The 18,648-nt window shown below is 33.1% G+C and overlaps 3 protein-coding genes and 1 non-coding gene across 6 annotated transcripts; 3 read left to right on the forward strand and 1 right to left on the reverse strand.

Annotated features, from left to right (window-relative positions):
• Positions 1-571: 571 nt before the first annotated feature.
• On the forward strand, positions 572-3,457 carry LOC123908334 (F-box/kelch-repeat protein SKIP11-like). Of its 3 annotated transcripts, XM_045958953.1 has the most exons (3): positions 684-1,057; positions 1,587-1,834; positions 1,880-3,457. In XM_045958953.1, exons 2-3 carry the CDS (start codon positions 1,608-1,610, stop codon positions 3,015-3,017), a joined length of 1,365 nt encoding a protein of 454 aa, XP_045814909.1. In that variant the 5' UTR covers positions 684-1,057; positions 1,587-1,607; the 3' UTR covers positions 3,018-3,457. The 3 variants fall into 3 exon arrangements, with proteins under 3 accessions (XP_045814907.1, XP_045814909.1, XP_045814908.1); XM_045958951.1 differs by having other exon boundaries at positions 572-1,057; positions 1,587-3,457; XM_045958952.1 differs by having other exon boundaries at positions 685-1,057; positions 1,604-3,457.
• A 6,194-nt stretch (positions 3,458-9,651) lies between these two features.
• Positions 9,652-13,218, forward strand: LOC123910141 (protein GAMETE CELL DEFECTIVE 1, mitochondrial). The gene is made up of 3 exons (XM_045961194.1): positions 9,652-10,265; positions 12,177-12,363; positions 12,511-13,218. The coding sequence occupies exons 1-3, from the start codon at positions 9,760-9,762 to the stop codon at positions 12,715-12,717; spliced, it is 900 nt and encodes a 299-aa protein (XP_045817150.1). The 5' UTR covers positions 9,652-9,759; the 3' UTR covers positions 12,718-13,218.
• Positions 13,219-13,878: 660 nt separating this feature from the next.
• LOC123911099 (HVA22-like protein c) lies at positions 13,879-18,081 on the reverse strand. The gene is made up of 5 exons (XM_045962445.1): positions 17,921-18,081; positions 17,787-17,813; positions 17,579-17,701; positions 15,753-16,020; positions 13,879-14,222 (listed from the first exon to the last, which is right to left on the reverse strand). Exons 1-5 carry the CDS (start codon positions 17,980-17,982, stop codon positions 14,154-14,156), a joined length of 549 nt encoding a protein of 182 aa, XP_045818401.1. The 5' UTR covers positions 17,983-18,081; the 3' UTR covers positions 13,879-14,153.
• Positions 15,026-15,099, forward strand: TRNAV-AAC. The gene has a single exon. It is a non-coding gene; the product is annotated as a tRNA-Val (tRNA).
• Positions 18,082-18,648: the final 567 nt, after the last annotated feature.

Genomic DNA, 18,648 nt, shown 5'->3' on the forward strand with positions numbered 1-18,648 from the left:
AAGCTATAAGCTCAAATGCTACTTGAAATAGCATCTGAAAAAAAGCTATAAGCTAGTACAAAAAGCTTGTTACCAAACACCTCTAATTTTTTGAAACAAGCTTATAAACTCATATAATAAACTATAAACTAGCTTATTTGTGTTACCAAACAGAGCCTAACTAAAAAAAACTTTCTTAAAAAGAAACATTAAAAAAAAAAACAAAAGAGATTAAATTCATTAATCCATCAAAATGGACTAGTCAACACACACACACACACAAATACGAAGAGAGAGATTTAACGGTTCCCTTTACAATCCCACCCAATCAAACCCCACCACGTCATCACCAACGCGTCGCATATGATTCCACGAGAAATTGACTAGCCGATAAATTGGAATAAAAAAAAAAAATCCAACGGCGGAGTATAAAAAACGGAACCGATTCTCTTTTTCTCTTAACACAATCTCTTTCTATCTCCGTCCAAAACGTGTCATTACCGGTTAAACCGGTAAACCGGTCACAAAACGGCGATCAAAAAAGTGGACCCCACTATATAACTTCTACCACCGCATCCATTACCACCGTCCACCGCCTCCACTTACCTTCCTTCAAAAAATTTAGCATTTCCAAAATATTTATAACATAAAGTTTTTTTTTTTTAATTAAAAAAATAAAATAAAAAACTTAGGAAAAAAAAATGATTATTATTTAATTATATATTAAGATATGATTTAAGAGAGATAAAGGGCTTGAAGAGGTTCCTCTTCTCTTCTCTCTTCTTAGATTTTGCTTCAAATTCAGAATAACCAAAAACTTTCTTCTCATTTTCAGAGATTTTCATAGAGATTTAGATTTCGACACTGTAGAGAAAGAGAGAGAGAAAAATTGATTTTTTTTTTTTTTTGTGAGTAACATGCAATAGATATTATTTATTGTTGTTAATATATATTATATATAAAATGAGAGAGAGAAAAAAGAGTTGAAGATTGTTGTTGTTCAATTTTGGAATGGTTCATCAATTACCCTTTTTCTGATTTTGATTTCTTTGCTTCGTTTTGGTTCCTTTTCAACACTGTAAGTCTCTGTTCTACCATTGTTTTTTTTTTTTTTTTTTTTTTTTTTTTTTGTGAATGACTTGATTGGGGTTGTTATGTGATATAAGATTAATGGGGATCTTGATTGATGTTATTTTTATGAATCATGGTGTGTGAAGAATAATGGGTTTTGTTCAAAATTTGATTTTTTTAATTTAATTTCTGCATTGGATTGATGGATTCATTTCTGCATGAATTTGTTCAATTGGTGTTTCTTGTTGTTATTCTGAATTGGATCTATCTATTTGTTATTCTGAAAATACGTTTTTTTTTATTTTCGTCCAATCATAGATTCCATCTTTGTTTATCATGACAAAAAAATGTGATTTTTGTGGATTTTATATTTGGTTGAATTGAATGGATTACGATCTGAAATTGTTTGTGTTTCTGTGTATTGATTATATCGACCATGTTTTGATTCTTTTGATGTGTATTGTTGAAATTTTTTGTGAAGGAGAATGAAAAAAATGGGATTTATGAATTGGGTTTTATCAATTTTGTTTGAACAGGTTCCTTGATTTTGTAAAGACATGTTGGAGAATCGTTCCTGTGTTGTTCCGAGGTCGTTTTGTAGCACTTGTGAAACAGAGAACGATTGGTCTTACATGAAGTACATGCTGGATTTAGACATAAAAAATGGCAAAAGACCAATGGAAATTGATGCTGCTGAGGATGAACATCATCCTAGGAAGTGTACTAAGATGTTGGAATCTTGTCACATAGTTGAAACGGTTCGTATCTCCTTTCAACAGCCTAAGGATTCTGATGTTTCTCAAATGAATCAGAAAACCATTGAGCCATTGAATGATGGTGATTCAATGGATTCATCAGATTCTGGTATTCAGCAATCTGATGAAGAACAGCATGCTGGAGATTCGTCGGATTCTGGTTCTCTTTTGCCGCGGATGAACCGAGACAGCTCAATTGCTTGTCTTAGCCGCTGTTCAAGGTCTGATTATGGTTCGCTGGCTTCGTTGAACAGTAGTTTTCGTAACATAATCAGAAGTGGCGAGCTCTATAGATGGAGGAGAATAAATGGTATCAAGGAACATTGGGTTTATTTCTCATGTGCGCTTCTTGAATGGGAAGCGTATGATCCTATTCGTCAAAGGTGGATGCATTTGCCGAGGATGGCTTCAAATGAATGCTTCATGTGTTCTGATAAAGAATCTTTAGCTGTAGGAACCGAACTTCTCGTGTTCGGGCGGGAGCTTAGGTCTCATGTGATTTATAGATACAGTCTTTTGACTAACTCGTGGTCCTCGGGAATGAGAATGAATGCTCCAAGATGTTTATTTGGCTCCGCAAGCCTCGGAGAGATTGCAATATTAGCAGGTGGTTGTGATTCGGAGGGACGTATACTCGACTCAGCTGAACTATACAACTCCGAGACACAAACATTTGAACTACTCCCGGCAATGAAAAAACCACGGAAGATGTGTTCTGGTGTATTCATGGATGGAAAATTTTATGTTGTAGGTGGAATCGGAGGACGCGATTCAAAGCTTCTTACATGCGGTGAGGAGTACAATTTACAAACTAGAACATGGACCGAGATTCCTAACATGTCCCCCGGACGAAGTACTAGGGGTTCTGAGATGCCTGCTGCAACCGAAGCGCCGCCTCTCATTGCTGTTGTAAATAATGAATTGTATGCTGCTGATTACGCTGACATGGAAGTAAAGAAGTACGACAAGGAAAGAAAATTGTGGATTACCATTGGTAGACTTCCGGAAAGAGCAATGTCGATGAATGGTTGGGGGCTTGCATTTAGGGCATGTGGAAATATGCTTATTGTCATCGGTGGACCTAGGACTCACGGTGAAGGTTACATTGAACTCAATTCTTGGGTCCCTAGCGAAGGTCCTCCACAATGGCGTCTACTTGATCGAAAACGATCCGGTAACTTTGTCTATAATTGTGCTGTGATGGGTTGCTGAAGCATTCAACAGTTCAAAAATTACACATTTTGAAGCAACTTTGATTCATCGTATGTCCATCGACACAACATTCTTGCTAATTGGTACTTTCCCCTTTCTATGATATTTTCGTTTCGAATGCAGGGGATGAGATTAAGACATTAATCAAGATTAGGAAGGAGCACTTCAGTCTTTTAATTATATGTCCAAAATTTAATTCACTTTTTTTTTTTGTTCCATTGAAAAATTTGTATCATCACCCCATTTTCATTGACAAGATTTTTCAAAGCTTGGTATCATGTAGCAAAGGAAATAGGTTAAATAATTCAAGTTCCAACACAGATTTAGGTTACTTGTGTTTGTTTGTTTAAGCTTCTCTTGAAGGAATGAAATAATTTTCTGGATTATTATTATGTATTGATTCAATTTTCCATTGGAATTCATGGATTTTGTATCTTCAACTCTCTTCGTTGAACATTTGGAATTTGACTGTTCCATTTATTCATTTATTACTTGCAACAAATACAACATGTGTTATCATAAATGATATTTTTCTATCTTCATTTTTTTAACAATAATTTTATTTCATTATATACAAATTGCATGGACACTATAGGGCAATAGTCTTTATTTTATTAGGCATTGATGGAAAATTACATGGACACTATAGTTGCAGCTGAAAAAAATTGAAATTGAAACATGGTAACATCCAATCTGTCATAATCTTATTAAATACTATAATTCTTAGGTGAACGTTCCTGTACACATCTTATTTGAATATATATATTAGTACACTGCTAAGGTGAACAATTCTAATTGGTCCACAAATAGTGTTTAATATAGAAGAATTAATAAACACTCTTTGTGAATCTATTAAAATTGTACACATCATTGATGTACTGCACCATACGAGTACATGTTTAAATAAGATATATACTGAAGAATAAATTAATTGAGTGAAATATGTTTAATTGTAAAAGTATAATTGTTAAATGTGAATGGTGGTTAAATATTTTGTAAAAAAAAATATATTTTGTCACACATTTTGAGATAATGTTATATAGTACAGTACTTGCTTATATGATGTTGCACATTGTGTGTCCTATGTTTTGTGATGATGTTGGTTGTGTTGATTGGCTTCTGCTCAGGAAGTACTTAGATGTACAGAGCCAGGTTCTGCAAATTTGTTAAAAGTTTTGGTTTGACATTTAGTTTTGTGTGCGCTTAATTTTTTTTTTATTTATTCATAAAAAAGATTTTATTTATGGACATGTGAAATAAAATTGGGTGTCACTCCATATTTAGAAGTTAGTCCTCAAGTCTCATGTATAAATAACTTTTCACTTAGTTCATTCAATTATGGATGTATCAGTTCTGCGGATTCTGTTCATAGAGAGCACCATTCCTCACTCACAAGCACTTTCTCATCCCCAGGTTGAATCTAACGAGTGCATTCAGTTTAGTAATTGAATGAATTTTAAAAGTGAAGTCTCTTGTATATGACACTAAAATCTTTAAAATAAATGTTTTTGGGCCGCAGATCAACTCCTTATTAAAAATAGATGTTTGTCGACTCGAAGATTAGTCCTAAAGTTGCTCCAAAATGTGCAAGTCTAAAAATATATTAGGGTGCTTACTGAGATTAAAGACCTTAATTATGTTAGATTAGTAGAAAAATTCTACCCTGCCTCAAAATTTTCCACTTATATATGTTTGCTGATTTCCTTTAATTTTTGTTATTAGAAGACAAGTAGTAAGTGGCTATTCATTTGTTCCTCTTAACCCATGGTGTTAGACGTAAAAACAAAACATAGTTCTAAAGATTTTAGTGGCGAAATTCACATTTTCTGATGTGATATTTTGGTTTTCACCATAAGTTTAATCTGGTTCGGATGTCAGTTCTGGCATCAAGTGGTTTTAGCCTCCTCTCGATCGCAGTTGCGAGGATCGAACCGTAGTCCTCTGATGTGATATTATTAGTTAAAAATGAAAATATAGGTGTTCATTTTTTTATTATTAAAGTTTAGTTCAACACTTTTTTTTAACAATAAAGTTTAGGGCCAATTCTTCCATGGTGCACAAGTTGCCCAAATTATTATAACGAATACAAATTTTAAAAAATCGACCGTTGGATTGAAGGTTTATATCGTATAGATCATTTATAATTTTTTTAAAAAAAATTAAAAAAAATTTGATATGTTATTTAGATCTATCAAAATTAACGGTTTATGAGTTTTTATTGTATACCATTAATCTTGATTGGTCTCAATAACATATCAAATGATTTATGATTCTTTTAAGAAAATTATGGATGATCTAAATAATATAAATTTTCATTTCAACGGTCGATTTTATAAAATTCGTAGTCGTTATAATAATATGGGCAACTTGTGCACTATAAAAGACTTGGTGAAATCTTCCATGTTAGCCAAAGCGAAAGTGTAGTTCTATACCAGTAATCCAACCATAACGTGTGATAAAGTATAATTTTTGCGTGTCTTCAAACAAAACAAAAAAGTATAATTTTTGTGTTGATTTGGCAAATTAATGATTTTAATTTTAAATATAGATAAATTTTCGAAAATTTCTCATCGCACCCACCCACTTTCTCCCCCACTCCCCAAACAATTCGGAAAACGTTTTCCAAATTTTTTATAGTGTAAATTTTACACTAAAAAACAGTTCGGAACTTATTTTCCGAATTTTTTTAGGTGCGCTAGGGAGTGGGGGAGAAATGTTGAGGTGCGTTGAGAAATTTTCTAAAAAAGTTTAACCGTTGTCAAATCAAATATAAGCCCATCCATCCCAAAACAAGAAGCAGCCCATAAGTCACTAAGGTCATGAGTTAAGAGAATATAAAGCCCATCACTAAAATAAGTTGACTACTTCTCGTACCCCTTAAGCATTTCATGCGGCTTCTGGATTTTCAAAATTATTTTCAAGTTCTAGAATTCGAAAACTCGAGCATGCAATTTACATGTTCAAGATCTAGAACTCGAACGCCTTTTATACATATGTGAAATTTTAAGATTTTACACGTTTAACTTCTAGAAGTTGAAACCTATTTTTACTGAGATAATTTTAGTTCTATTCATCAAGGTTGATACACAATTTTAGAAACAATGTTATTTTCAAGTTTAGACATTGTATGTCTTCCCATTAGCGGGTAATCACGAGGAGTATCAATATTTGAAACAATGTACAGAAATCAAGAAAACATAATTGTCCCAGTAATAAAAACATGTTTCAAGTTATAGAATTCAAAATAGATTTCAAGTTGCTTATAAAAAAAAAATTCAAGTTTCAGAACATGAAGATGTAAAATTCCGAAATTTAAGATATGTATAAAGGGTTTTGTGAGTTCTAGAACTGAAATGTATAAATTACATGCTCCAATTTTATAACTTGAACATGCAAAATCCTGAAATTTTATATGTATGTGAGGTGTTCGAGTTGTATTGAACTTGAACATATAAAATTCTGATTTTTCAAGTTTGCATCGGGGGTGCTCGAGTTCTAGAACTTGAAACCTCAAAAACAATACTCAAGTTCTTGAACTCGCGCAGAGTATTTTTAGAATTTTAAGGGGCGAGCGACAAAGCTAGGGGAGCGAAAGAAATAGTCGATCAAATAATTCATTTAATCAAATGCTAAAATTGAGATATATTACAATCAAAACAATCACGAGTTGGGGCATTCCTCGTCCATATTTTCAGATCAGTACTAACTCTACATATTAAAATTTCATAAGCCAATAGGAAGTTAACAAACTAAAACCTAATCCTAACAATCAAACTAATTTATTTCACATACGGTCAAAAGTCAATAATAATAATAATAATAATAATAATAATAATAATAATAATAATAATAATAATAATAATAATAATAATAATAATGAACCCATTTGGGATTGGTCTAGTGGTGTTGGTTTGGGTCCTTGGAGTATGTCCCTCTCAAGGTCTCAGGTTTGATTCCCCCCGATTAAGTTCATACAGAGCAAAAAAACAAACTCTGGTTTTAAATGGGTCCCCCCGCAAGTGGGCGGTGTGATTGATACTCTTGGATTAGTCGGTCCTAAGGCCAGATACCAAATTTCAAAATAATAATAATGTGAGATTCATAGATATGTATAGAGCGTTGTTCGAGTTCTAGAACTGAAATGTATAAATTACATGCTCCAACTCTAGAACTTGAACATGTAAAATTCTGATCTTTTTCTTGTTCAGTAACCATAGCCATGGAAGCACCTGCAAGGTCTTCCTTCTTCTCTTAATACCTCTAAGTTAATACCCAACAATTAATACCCAAGTTAGAAGCTTATTCAGATATGCAACACTCTTAGTGGGACATTTGTTTAAATGAAGTTCAAACACATTATTCAGAATAAATTATTTTTACTATGCCTACCCACAAAATGCAGAGGTTAAGATTTTGAATCACACAACAAGAATTGAATAGAGTATTGAGTTTTGACTAATGAATAGAGATGAACCAGTCATACCTCACTTGAATGATGCTTACTTAGCTTTAACTTATGATTTCCCATGTTGTTCCAACAATGCTTGTCTAATGAAGCTTGGGTACTAAACTCATTTGCTTTTGAGGTTTATTCAGATACTATTATGACCTGTAACTAACAAGTGTACATTAGTTTATTTTGACACAATTTCCACGCAGTTTTGCATTAGTCATCCGATCAAAAACCTGTGGTAGAGATTGTTTCATGTGATTTTTTAACTGCGTTGATCTGGACCGTCCGATTTATGATCAACGGTCCAGATTTAAAACTGTGAAAACTTTGTGAAAAACTACTGCAGGAAATCTGCATCTCATTTAACTCTCAAAGAGAGAATACAATGTGAATCTCAAAATACATTTAACTCGATGTGAGAGGTCCTGATTGTTCGAAACGAATACTATATTTTTCATTTCCAAAGCTTCATGCATCAAGTCCATTTACAAATACATGAGAAACAATTTCATTTTATTTTAAAATATTAAAACAACAATTTAACTCGTTAAACCATAACAATATTATATTGTTAGTTTTTTGAGATTTTCCTTTTATTTATCACCAAAGGTTTAAACAAATAAATTAGTATTTTTTACAATTAGAAAATTTTCTACACAACATCCTAAGTGTATTAAAGGGACAAAAACAATCTTTCAATGTAGTTAAAAAATATATTACTAAGTGTGCTAAAAACTATTTAATCCGCGTAAAGAAAATTTTTATTATATATAATATAAACTGGGCAATTTATTTTCAATTTGTAACACATAAAGGGTTTAAATATATGGCTAAACTTATGGAATTTTTTTATATTATATTTCACCTTCTTTCCCTATTTCTTGTTGCAATGAGTGTTAAAGGTAAATCATTTTTTTTTTCTTTCTCTTATTTACATCTTACATAATCTTATACCTCCTTTAATTGGTAATATTCTTATGTTATATTTTCTCATTATAGAAACTATTTCTTGTGTTGATGACTCTGAATGTCAAAGAAAACTATATTGCAAGCTTCCAAAGCTTCCAAGGTGTATAAAACAGAAATGCGTGTGTTATGGGGCTCGTAATGTTTATCTTACAAAGAAGAATGACTTCTTGCACTAGTAATTAATCTACGAAATATTGTTTAGTTTATGATTTAAAATTTTATCAAATGTCATTTAAATATTGTGTTGACATTCAATAACTAAATTTGATTTTTAATTATTTAAGTTTCCTTTCTTAATTTCAAAGACCATGTAACTATGGTTTTGTAGTCTAAAATGAGAGTAATAAAATGAAATAACTATTAAATAATATTATTTTGAATGTCTTCTCTCTTAATTTCACTGAAACACCGCGACTCTTTTGAGGATAATGCTTATTAGTAAATTAATCACGCACGACATTAATTAATAATAAAATTATTGGTCTTAATTTCACCACTACAAAAAAGAGCTTTAATAGCATCTATTTAATAGCACTTATTTAAAAAGCACTATTAAAACATAGAAACGGGGCCTTATAATAGCGGTTTTAAGATGAACGCTATTAAATATTTGAACCTAGGTATGCTACAATAGCGCTTTTGAGAAAAACGTTATTAAAGTCGTCAGCAAGAACTCTATTAAAGTCGTCAGCAAGGAACTCTATAATAGAACCATCAACCCGACCCAAAAAGATGCCCTAAGACTCTAACTTCCGATCTCGAATCAAAAGTGATCGGCCCATCAGAATACAAAAAGCAGCTTCGCGAGCCAAAAATTAACGGGGCAACGGTAGAATGAAAACCTAGGCAGCTAAGTTCCCACCTCGCAGTATGCTCCAAACAGTCAAACCAATGCAGAAAAGATCGACCAGATACAAAGAAACATGTCAATCTCAGCAGATGTGGAAACCATCAGAGACTCAAAAGTGAATCATGCAAATCTCAATAGATTTGTAAGCAGTCAGAAAATCCTATATCGAGCAAAACCAGTCACACACAACATCAACCCCACTTAGATCATTGCACCTAGTGATGTTGTCTCCATGTCTCGATGATCCAATTCGAGTGTTCATACAAGAACTAATTTGAAATGAAAAATCAAAAGGTTATTTTTGTTATTTTATAGATGGGGTAACAAATAAAAGCCCATATAATTTCAAGCCCATACAATTTTCATATCCAAAAACCCATGTTTGCCCAATTATCCAACCTCAACTTTTCCCCAAAAACAGCTGTAGGTAGTGAAGTTCCATTTTTTAATTAACCTTCAAACTCAATAAAATGCAAACCTTTCGAAGAATCACAAAAACAGCAAATCAATTCACAACAAATTTCCACTTCCGATCCACCGTCGAAATTCCGGCAACTTTCCGGCGATTCTCGAGCCGCAATCCTCAAAGCGGCGAAGACGAATGGAACGAAGCATGGGAATCGGCATGGCTACCACAAGACCTAACGCCGAAGACACGAGCACCATGGGAGAATGACGTGAACTTCGCTTCAGAAGCGGATGCAGAAACGAAAGCGTTCGTTGAGGAGATGAATGAGAATTGGAACGAAAGGAGGAAAGGATTGAAGAAGGAGAAAGAGAATAATGTGAAGAGTGATGAAAATGGTGCGCTTTATAGTTTGGAGAATATTAAGAAAGATTATAGGTTGAAGAAGCAGAAATTGCATGCTGGTCTTTGGACTAAGGAGATTGAGAAACTTGAGGAAGCTAAGTTGGGTGATTCTGGTGTTCCGTCTGGTGATGATGATATTCAAAGATTGCTTGATAGTTGCTCTGAGTATGTTTCTATTTCTCTTAATGTCTATCTTTTACCGTTTTATTTGAGTAGTGTTATTTGAACAACTAAAAATTTACACCGTATGATAACTATTGATTTGAGTTGAAGAGAGAAAAAAAAATAGAAAAGTAATTGTTAATTGATGCATGATGTAATGTGAGAGATACTCGTAGGCGCGGGCACGTGGCTAATAATCTTAGTTAACGGAAGTGATTGAATGTAATAATATGTTTTAGTATCAAACTCTAGGCATCTTCAATCTGAAGTGTTGGTGTTTTATAGCCTATGTTTGTCCTAAATGCTTCAATAGTTAAACCCTAGAAGTATTGTTCATAGTTTACAATTTGAGTTTCTGGTGTAGAGTTTAAAATATGGGAGTTAAAGGGAGAAACACTATGTCTGAATGACCTGGCTCAACTGGCAAATGCCGATATTGCTAGGGTGGACACCTTCACCAGGGTTCGAATCCGGGACCTTACAGTTGTGTGGGTGAGTTTCTGATGGTGATTACCACTTTGTCTACGAACCAACAAAAAAGGAGATACACATACACTATCAATTAAGTATGTTTAACACCGAAAAACAATAATTACTCTATACGTATATCTTGCCCACTTCATAGAATCAAATTCAAAATACGCTTACATGAGTGGGATGATGTGGTAAAACAATGAATTCTGTCATCAGTGTAGAATGATTTACGCTGACACTGGATGTCCTTTAAACTCAAAATTAGGAGGCCATTTTAATGTGTTTGGAATTAATGTGATTTTGAATTAATTTTGGATGAACTTGATCATGTGAAATTGATTTAGTTAAAATTGAATTGAAGTGCAGTGATTTTGATCTAAACTCGGATGTCTTTTATTTTAAATGCCAAGTTGATATCAAATTTAGTGTAAATTTTCAATCTATCACAGAAGCAACTTTTCATCACTTCTATGAAAAATCAATTTTGATAATCTCCACGTTGGAACTAAATCACACACTTTATATTTTTGGACCTTGATTAATTATTAGTATGTCTAATAAATCAAATTGTTTAATGTCTAAAGAACCTCTGCGAGGATCGTTATGTGTTTGATCATCTCGATATCTAATGATTGATCTTCTGTTGTGTTTTTATTCCATTGTGTGCTTTGATTATTGACTAACTCTGCTAATATAACTAGTTTTAGGAGAATGCGCGAGATTGATTTATATTTCTAACATGCTCTTTTATTTATTCAAGTGTTTTTTGTGCTCCCTACCATGTATTGAAATTGAATTTATTTTGCTTTAATGTTGAAGAAATGGGATGGCAAAGATTGAATTTTTATTTCTTAACCAGTTGATTATGGAAGTTATGAAGGCATCTCAATGAGTAACCATGCCTTTTTATTTTTAAATGCCATCAATATGTATTGCTTTCTGAGAGATGTGAAGAAAGGGAAGAAAAGGTTGCGATGACAATCTATAAAGTAGTACTGATTTAGTTGTGCCAGCATATTAGAAGTGTTTACTTTCATTTCAGAATTCTTCCCTGTATATATGTTTAGATATTAACTGATGATTATTTAACTTTTTAAATGTATGATGTTATTCTCGCACACCAACATAGATGTAGGTCCATGACATTATGTGTTATAGACACCTTTGATTTTTGAGGTCTATTGTTCTGTGTTTTTGTTCACATTAATCTATTTTGTTAATCGCGGAAAATAGCACTGCTATCGCAACGTCACGTCGCGTTTGTGCCGCAGAATGGCGTGGTCCCTATTTTTGTGTCGGCGGTTCCGCCATCCAGGACTGACAACATAGACAATATCTCATGGCATCATAGTTGTACCCTATAGCATATATAATTTTCTCAAATGTCAGACATGCTTTACTATTTATGTATCTTATGCATAATCTTCTTAACAACTGCAGCATTTTTGACTCCGGGAATAATGATCTGAACAATGCAAAAGTCGAAACTTCTGAATTCAAAAACATGCCTGATGGCTGGGAAACAATATCGAAAAATCAAGATGGAAATATATGGGAGATGTCCCAGAGAGAAGAAGATATACTTATGCAGGAATTTGAGCGACGAATTGCATATAGCAAATTTCAGGTGATTAAAAAAAAAATACTGAAATGTTACCTTTCTGATCCTAATATGAAAGCATTATATTGTTTTCGGAAATCATGATATATATTCTTGACTTTTCATGTACCTTGATCATTCATTCATTCATATATTTATTCAACTTGTATGCAGATTGCCAGTTTTATCAAGACTCACATATTTAGCCGGAGAAGGCCAATCGACGGATGGAAATACATGATAGAGGTGGTAGGACCAAATGCCAAGAGAGGGAAGGGAAGTGTTTCTAGAGTACCAAGTCTATCTGATCCATCCACTCAACCATTCAAAGAGGAGAAGACTTCGGCTGATAAGAATCACATTCCCCTTGGGAGGAGATAGCGTGGACTTGTAGTTTAATGTATTCCCTTTTGCTATGCAGAGGTGGTTGTTTTACTCAACATTGACAAGTTTGAATTAAAAGGACGGTTTCTGCAACTTTACCGAGGCGTGACAAGAGAGACTGCAGAAAATCTGCCTGCAATATTTGTTTTGTATAGAATATTGGTGTTAAGGTTCAAACCATGGAGGAAGTCTTGTAGGACGTGACAATATGATGTATTGTGATGGCGGTGGCAATTAGTTGAAGCCTAAAAGCAGGAATGTTCTATTTTTTGTCAGTAAAATGTTTGTTGTAATGCGTAATAATATAATTAAAATGGAGTCATTTGAACCAAGGTGGGTGTAGTATGTACACAGGAACTGAAAGACATTAAATAGGTCTGTGGCTCTATGCAGCTTATAAGGTGCTGCTGATTAATTTGCAGCAAAGCATTGTCGAATGGAATTGTATGACTTTCGTGTTGATCAAGTTAAACTTGAGTTGATTAAAAAAGAGTTAAAGCTTGAGTTTGAACTTTGAAATGAAGTATTTTATGAATAACAACTGAATGTTAATAAATATCATATTATCATAAAAAAAAATATATATATATATATATTATGCATTCATGTGATCCATTTCTTTGGGGTATATTTTCTAGCATCTTTTGCAGAAGAGTGCGAGTCCATGTATAGTGTGGTAAATGTGGTGAGAAGCCATGCAAATACACTGGAGATGTTCAAAGAGGATCATGATGGGCAAGCTACTTCCATCATACACAGGGCATGCAAAACTTTTGAGCAGCATTACACAAAATAAACTTCTTAGAAGCCTGCACAATATCAAAACTTTGTAATTCTTATGACTAACTGGGAGTGGTGTTTGTGTTGGAGTGGAAGAAATTAAATTCAAATTAAATCTATGTTAATTATAATCCTCGATGTTAAAAATATATTAATCACAAACATTCATTTATCATTTATCTACAAAAACTCTTCCAAAAAATACAGAAGATCACTCTATTTTTTCCTCAACTTCCCCATTTCCTCCAAAGTCCTCCCATCCTTTCTAAACTCCCAAACAAAACCTTGGTCTATTCATCACGTTAATTCTTATTCTCTTCTTCCAAACAAACTCAACTTAACAGTTAAGGAAAAGAGTAAATGCCATCAAATGAGAAATTGAGAACCACAATAAATTAATTTAAATTATGAAATTTTGTCACTAATTACCTTCTATTTTCCCTTCTTTTATCACTTTCCTATTGGCATAGGAAAAAAATTCAAGAAATTACAGTCAACTCATAAGCCAGGCCATTATAGAACTATCAATACTAATTAAACATAATTAATATATTAATAATAATACCTAATATTTGATTATGTCAATGCATAATTGATTAATTAAAATAATTAGCCTAACAAAAACATCATAAAATGTCTTATGATTAAAACATTTAATATCTATAATCATCATCAAAGATCATGTAGTTTCCGCTCCTCCTTGCTCTAGATTCTCTGTCAGTCTGCAAATCAACAATATGTAAGTGTTTTAGATTACATGATTAAAATAAGTATATAACTGCATTTTTTTGTTTGTTTAAATTGCATTAGAAAATAGTTTCTTACCTATACCTATATGTTTGGTACATGGAAAGAGAGAAAAAAAATATTATAATTCTAAACAAAGAATTTTAATTTTTTAACTTTTAGTATTGATTGACCAACTCTATTGTTTGCTTTTGGTCCCTGCGCAAGGATGACACACAAATTGATAAATGGTCCAAAATTTTTGCCTAAAAAAAAAACTCTAGTATGCTTCTTCTATTTCAGTTTTCTAATCAAGATTCAAGAGTTAAAATGGAAATCGGATTAATGAAACAATGTGCATGATGTATGCCAACTAAGATACATATCTTCCCCTTCCTCAAAATATAAATTATGTTAGCATACTATTTCATGATTTGATGTGACATTCTAATTCAAATCACACCAAGAACAAAGGTGCGTGGGATAGAATCGATGAAAACCAAGATAAACAATCCAAGCAATAATAATTAAATGTAAGCAAATCCAATCAAGCCAAGACTAAACAACAAGAGTAAAAGGAACAATACACAAAGATTATTTACCCAGTTCGGTTCAAAATGACCTATGTATGGGGGAGAGAGCAGTTCTCCAATCCACTATCGAGTCTTAAAGTCTTTACAAGAGATACAAAAGGGTGACAAACAATTAGCTTCAAGAGTTCTCAGATAACAAACCTTAATTTCTACCATTTTCTCCCAATCTCTCAACAATAAAGATAAACCATGAATCTCACTATCAAGGTTTCGTGGTGTAGTTGGTTATCATGTCAGTCTAACACACTGAAGGTCTCCGGTTCGAGTCCGGGCGAAGCCATATTGTTGCTCTCTTTTGCCATCCAAAAAGGATTAGCAGCGCAACTTGTTGCCCGTTTGTCTTCCATTCAAGTGCAATATAAAAAGTGTTTGCAATGTGTTTCCTAATCTTAGATCTCACCGAAAAAGCTCTAATCCTTACACTTTGATTCCCTAAGAATTTCCTCTTTTTATCTCGTGTTTCCCAAGATTATTCATGAAAGAATGAGAAAATGGCTTAAATAGGATGAAAAAAACGTGTTCGATGCCTGGCGTGTCTATAAGTAGGACGTCAGGCGTTCAATCCTTGCGTTTTAATCCACACGCTAGGCGTTTACCACAGCCCCGAAAACATGAAAAAACACCTCAAAAGACACCCTGCATTAGCTGCACACGCCTGACTTTTTGACAAAATCAAACCAGTTTTTCAGACTTAGTGAAGAGATTTTAAGGCGCAAACGCAACATGATCAAAGTTTTATTTTTAATTTAATGAATAAATGCACAAGTTTTATAAGTTATGTCCAAAGTGCTATCAGAGTAGGAAAGATTTCAACAATATTCTATAATCAATTTTAAGAAAAAATAACAATGTAATCCTAATTTGTCGAATTTAATAAGTTAAACTTTGGAACTATAAATACTCTTCATTGACATAAGATATATATTTGTGTACCTTGGTAATGAGTCTTTCAAATGCTTCTGTTCCGTGTTCTTGCATATATCTCTCAGCAGCGGTTAGAACATCATCTTGCTTACTAAATATGTTCTTCTTTGGAACATACCACATTTGAGAAGTTCCCGGCATCTGCGGCATTTTTGGCAATTGTGGGTTCATGTAGAATGGTCTAAGATAGTGTCTATAAACATGTGCTGCCCCGTTAAAGTGAGGAAGAACCAACCAACAACTGAGTATTAACTTGGCATAAGGCCAAATTGGAAGCCTGAAATTAGCAACTATCAAGTTAGCATAAAAAACAAATTGGAAGCTAGAAATTAACAACTTAATTGTGCAGCAAAAATCTGATACTTTTCTAATAATCTCTTTTCCCTACTAAATAAAACATGCAAATCTAGCTAAGGCAAAACCAAATAACAAAAAAAAGGGCAGCAGTGTTATGTTCATGAAAATGCAAACATGTGCGGACAAATATCAAAAACCAATCTTGAACTATGTATTAACAAACTCTAATTCTACGAAGTATGGAATCAACGAAGTTTATGTCTTACACATGCCTCGAGTAAGCGTTAGCTTATGCGTAAACCATGAGGATCATAACATTGGAATCATGGCTTAATCATATGATCATGGCACTAAAGTTATGTGTTAGCAATGTGATTACGCCATTTGGTCATGAATTACCCATGTGAATAAGGTTTCAGAGTCATGGATTAACCATGTGATCATGGCATCGGGGTCATTAGTAAAAAATATAAGAAAAAAAATATTTTTAGCATAAACCATAAGAAATCGTATAGGTAATATACTATTAAAGTTGATCTTAATACTGCACAACAAAGTAATTCGCTCGAATTTGTGTTGAATTAGATCTAAGAAAAATGTTTAATCCCTTATTACAATCTTAATGGATACATGCTTCACTTTGAGTATGAAGGAATTGACATGGTCTATCTTAATTATGGAAAATATGGTCATGACAAAGAGCATTGTCCTGATAAGAAACCTGCAGCGGAAGAAAATAAAGAATCCGATTATGGAACAAAAGAGAATGATGAAGTGGGATTTGGCCCTTGAATGATGGTCCAATGAAGAGAGATGTGATTAATAGGAACTTTGGCAGTGTTTGTAGAAACTAGAGAGTTGATCAGACAAAACAATCCAGAGGGAACTTCCGACACAAGGATTCAATTAGTTCGGACTTGTTTAGTCTTGAATAGGGATCAAGGCAAAAAAAGGTTCTTGTATTGAAGAGGCCCCCGCTTCCTTCGTTGATGTAAGTACAAATGGTTTGATTGAGTATTCAAGAGCAATTGGTTCAAATGAAAGTCAAAGATTCTAATTCCAATCCTTGGATTATTTCTGCTGTGCATGTCAACCCTCAGTTTGCTACTAGATACGCGAGCTACTTTCACGGTTTCACCTACTAGTTACTTAAAAATCATACCTGTGATTTACCTGTTCAAACTGGAATGGGTAAATCCATATGTAAGCGATTTTTAAGAATCGTGAGCAGGGCCGAAGGGTCTGGCCAAAAATTGTTCCCACCAGGAATTGAACTTGGGTTCTCCCAAATAATTCGTCCTAGCGGGAGCTCATTAACCATTTGAACTAAATTACTTGGTTATCCCTAATAATATACTCCCTCTAGTTACCATTATACTCATAAGCACAAAAAAGGACATGAAAATCTTTTACTTACTTTGTTTTGAAGTTCCCTTTACCCCTATTAGATCTTTTACAACCATCTTAAAAAAATCAAATAGACATATTATAGCAACAATATTGCATAAAAGGGTCAGATTCAGTGGTAAAAAACGTACACTTCAAGAAGTTTGGCAAATGTGAGCTCAAAGAGTGTGATCAAAGAGTATAGAACCCAATATGTGAGCCATTGTTGGTCATCTACAATATTCTTAGTCTCTATTGCTCTGATTGAAGCATATCTGCCACAAAAATAATCCAATAAATAAAAACTCACATAAATTACATAATAATGTTACAAAATTCACAAAATCATAGCATACTTACAATGGATAAACGAGTGTTACCAAAGGCCTGAAAAAAAAAACACAAAAAAAAAAATTCAACAAATTATTAAACAATAAAATAAGGTGTGTTTCATGAATGGTAATGCACATAGATAGAAACAAAGAAGAACATACAAAGCAAGAACATCGAAGTTTTTGGCAATAACTTGAAGAAAATTGTTGCTAGAATTGCCCATTTCTTTGTTGAAGAAGAGTGGGAGAAAGGGTTTAAAGATAAGAACTAGTGAGAAGAGAAAAGCATGAAAAGGAGTGAATGAGTGAGTGAGAAAGAAGTGAAACTATTGAAGGAAAGAAAACATTACATACAAGAGAGATTTTTTTGACACGGTAAAAGAGGCACCGAAATTTGTCTGATGTTTGGTTTTATTTTATTTGATAATCTCCAAACAAAATCTATAAAATAATCCGTACTACTTAGAATTTGGCTCAAGATTTTTATAAGAAAATAAATATATAGCTCAAGTAAATTTTTGTGAAATACATTTGGATTATATATTAGATTTTTTTTTTTAAAAGTTAGGATTATATATTAGATGAGAGTAGATCCTCTAGTGTAAATTTTCTCTCCGGTCATATCTCAACCATCCATATTTTTTTTGCGGTGCATTGATCATCTGACAAAAAAATATTGGATGGATGAGATTTACAATTTACCATATCCAATGAAATATTAACTCGAGATCCAATAAAATATTAACCGGAGAGAAAATAGGTAATAAGTTGGGTTGTTCATTTTTTTGAATGATAAAATCAATCTTCTTAAAAACTACATCTAGAAATATGCGACACAACATGGTTATGTATGATTTTTTGAACTCGTCTTAGAAGATCTTAATCTTTGG

The sequence above is a fragment of the Trifolium pratense genome, linkage group LG2 (assembly GCF_020283565.1).
Source record: "Trifolium pratense cultivar HEN17-A07 linkage group LG2, ARS_RC_1.1, whole genome shotgun sequence".
NCBI lineage: Eukaryota > Viridiplantae > Streptophyta > Magnoliopsida > Fabales > Fabaceae > Trifolium > Trifolium pratense.

Coding starts and splice junctions, on each gene's coding strand:
- LOC123908334 (XM_045958951.1), top strand. CDS start 1,608: ATGTTGGAGAATCGTTCCTGTGTTGTTCCGAGGTCGTTTTGTAGCACT.
- LOC123910141 (XM_045961194.1), top strand. CDS start 9,760: ATGCAAACCTTTCGAAGAATCACAAAAACAGCAAATCAATTCACAACA. Junction 10,266..12,176: donor TTGCTTGATAGTTGCTCTGA/GTATGTTTCTAT, acceptor TAACAACTGCAG/CATTTTTGACTCCGGGAATA. Junction 12,364..12,510: donor TTGCATATAGCAAATTTCAG/GTGATTAAAAAA, acceptor ACTTGTATGCAG/ATTGCCAGTTTTATCAAGAC.
- LOC123911099 (XM_045962445.1), bottom strand. CDS start 17,982: ATGGGCAATTCTAGCAACAATTTTCTTCAAGTTATTGCCAAAAACTTC. Junction 17,814..17,920: donor AACTTCGATGTTCTTGCTTT/GTATGTTCTTCT, acceptor TTTTTTTTTCAG/GCCTTTGGTAACACTCGTTT. Junction 16,021..17,578: donor TTTGCCAAACTTCTTGAAGT/GTACGTTTTTTA, acceptor TGCTAATTTCAG/GCTTCCAATTTGGCCTTATG.